General features: G+C 37.9%; 1 protein-coding gene across 1 annotated transcript in view; it reads left to right on the top strand.

Moving 5' to 3' along the window:
• LOC101863154 (neo-calmodulin) overlaps positions 1–2,648 on the top strand; it is a gene marked incomplete in the record, with an annotated part of 16,481 nt that overhangs the window by 11,818 nt on the left and 2,015 nt on the right. The window contains 1 exon segment of the mRNA XM_005090121.3: positions 2,095–2,183. Within this exon segment, the coding sequence (XP_005090178.2) occupies positions 2,095–2,183 (89 nt within the window).

The following is a 2,648-nucleotide window of genomic DNA, read 5'->3' as shown; positions in this document are numbered from 1 at the left end:
ACACACACACACACACACACACACACACACACACACACACACGCACACACACACATCAACTCTACAGTCGCTATTTACGGACGCCACACGGCTCCAGAGAGACTTATAAGATGTTGATAACAGTCATTCCAACGGAATCGAAATCTCTCAAACTGACACACATTTTTCTCTAGCTCGTAGTAAGAAATTATATAATCATATATCCTGAGAAAAAGTCTATTGATTTGAGTTTCACTGTTTTTCTAAAAGGTGTTTTTTGTGGGAGAAAGCGAACCTTGCGATCTATAGAGTTTCTCGTCTGAAGCCAATTTCATGCGACGCGTTGAAATACAAGTGTCGGGAAGCGAACTCTTGTTGTGTATCTAAAAAATGCAACTGTTCAAAAAAGCTTCGCCCGAGGAAATAAGAAACAGATTTACCAATTTCCTCTTAGAAAATCTTCTTCTCCGCTCTTTGTATTTTTCTATAATTTCGCCTACGGGAGTATCATTTGGATTCAAAATGTGCCCTGTGGTGTAATACTGAATCTAGAAAACCACTTTTCTTCCCTTTGATCGATTTATCCTTTGAGCATTTTGCGTAATTGCTAATAAAGTAAGACAGTGCCCTTTGAAAACTAAATAAAACACGTAGTAGATTTCTCTAGTACAGCACGATAGATTTTCGTTTTCTGTTTCTTTTCCCACACTATGAATTCATTGTGCTTTCTCGATTTGTAAGCCAGCTATGTTTGTTTTTTTGCTTCGTACAGTTGGATGTAACTTGCAATTGAAAAAAGTCGTCCGCGTTAAGAATTGCTAGCTGAGTTCAGTTTCGACAAATGTGGGGCTAACACTTTACATAAAACACAGTTAAATTAAAAGAAAATTAACCTGGAAATGCAAAAGAAATTTGAAGATTGTCACCTTGGTAGTAGTTTCTTTTTATTTTTCTAGATGATAGCAGAGAAAGACATTTTCTTCCTCTATGCAATGAGAAGTGAATCTCATCATCGATGTTTCACGAGTGATGTCGCTTTTGTAGAAGAAGCGATGTTTAACACTATTAAAACCTTGATTTTTTAAAACGTGGCACAACGCGACAGAGTGACTTACATGACCAGTATCTTAGGACCAAACAAGCATAAGAATATGAACGTTTGTCTTCGGGTCAGATTAAAATTTGTCCGTTGACATACAACTCAATTTTGATTGGATTGTAGACAGTTTTCATGCCAATAGATTGGATTTAAAAGTATTGAAGTTATGTCGTGTTCAAAGAGGGATTTGAATAAATCTACACAACTGGGTACAAAATAATCTTGAATAATATCTTGAATTCACTTCTTTTCGCAGTGTTTCAGTCAATAAAACTAATTACCCGGTGCTCTGTCACTTGTCAGCTCAGTTTGAAATGTTCTTTACAGCGGTGCAAATTAATGAGCTTGGTTTGAAACCCTAATAATGACAACGTTGGACTTTCGCTGCTTGCAGGCGGAATATTCATAGTGCGCTACCCGTCGTTTTATGCAAGGAACATTCTGAAATTATGCAAACTGAGCCCAAAAATGCGAAACTATGCGATTCTGTTATTTTTTTAAAAACAAAGAATGATAAAGGAAAATAATCAGAAATTATGCAAAAAATGATCAAATTTTGCTAAATTTTGCGAGGTGTATAAAACCACGGGGACAGGTTAGATTAGATTATAATCAGGCACTGGTGATAAAAACGAAGGCCCATACCATGAAATAATCTAGCGAGCTTAAAAAGCATAAGATTTAACAAAATCAAGCAAGCAAGGAAAGTGGCATCTAAGAACAACAGTTTTAGTTGTAGCGTCAACAACATCTTTAATCGCAGCAGCAGCAACAGCAACAGCAGCACAACAACAAAACAGAAATGATTGCAAAATCTATACTTGCGACGATTTTTACGACAACGAAGACATCACTATCACCATCACCACTACCATCATTAAAAACAGCAACAGCAGCAATAACAACAACAACAACAACAACAACAACAACAACAACAACAACAACAACACAAACAACAACAACAACAACATAAATGATAGAGTCGTTACTTAATCTGCTGTGTAATCTCCTTTCAGGAAGCTTTCATCTTCTTCGACGGAGAGGGTGGAGACCGCAAAATCAATCTGCAAGAATTCACCAAAGGGCTGCAACACCTCTTTGACTTGTACGTTGTACCAAACTTCGTCACCTGTTGGTTATCCTCACATGTATTGACTTGTGTACATTTTAATTCTGAACTAAAAAAAGGCCCCGAGCAGTAATTTTTGTTGAGATGAATAAAGCATGTGCCCCAGGTCCACGGCAGACAGACTATAGTGGCAGGCGGCAGGTTAGTTCAGTTGGTATCATGCTGGACTTTGGAGTAGATGGCCCTGGTTTGAATCTCACCCGGGTATTCTTGAAGTGAGGTCGTTTTGTAAAGCTTTTAAAGCTCTTGGTCCATTTGGCTTGGTTCTATCAAAAATGAATGTTAAATTCGGAATAATCAAATATTGTTGATGGGGGCCATAGACCCAAACACTTACATTTACCATGTGGAATTACAAGCTCTCCTTTGGTGAAACAGCCTACACTGTACAGACCCCAGTAGGAGTTGCTTATTTTGATATTTTGTCTCGGCCTGCCCCCC

This window comes from Aplysia californica, unplaced genomic scaffold (genome assembly GCF_000002075.1).
Source record: "Aplysia californica isolate F4 #8 unplaced genomic scaffold, AplCal3.0 scaffold00013, whole genome shotgun sequence".
Lineage (NCBI taxonomy): Eukaryota > Metazoa > Mollusca > Gastropoda > Aplysiida > Aplysiidae > Aplysia > Aplysia californica.
This window is presented reverse-complemented; position numbering and strand designations above follow the sequence as displayed.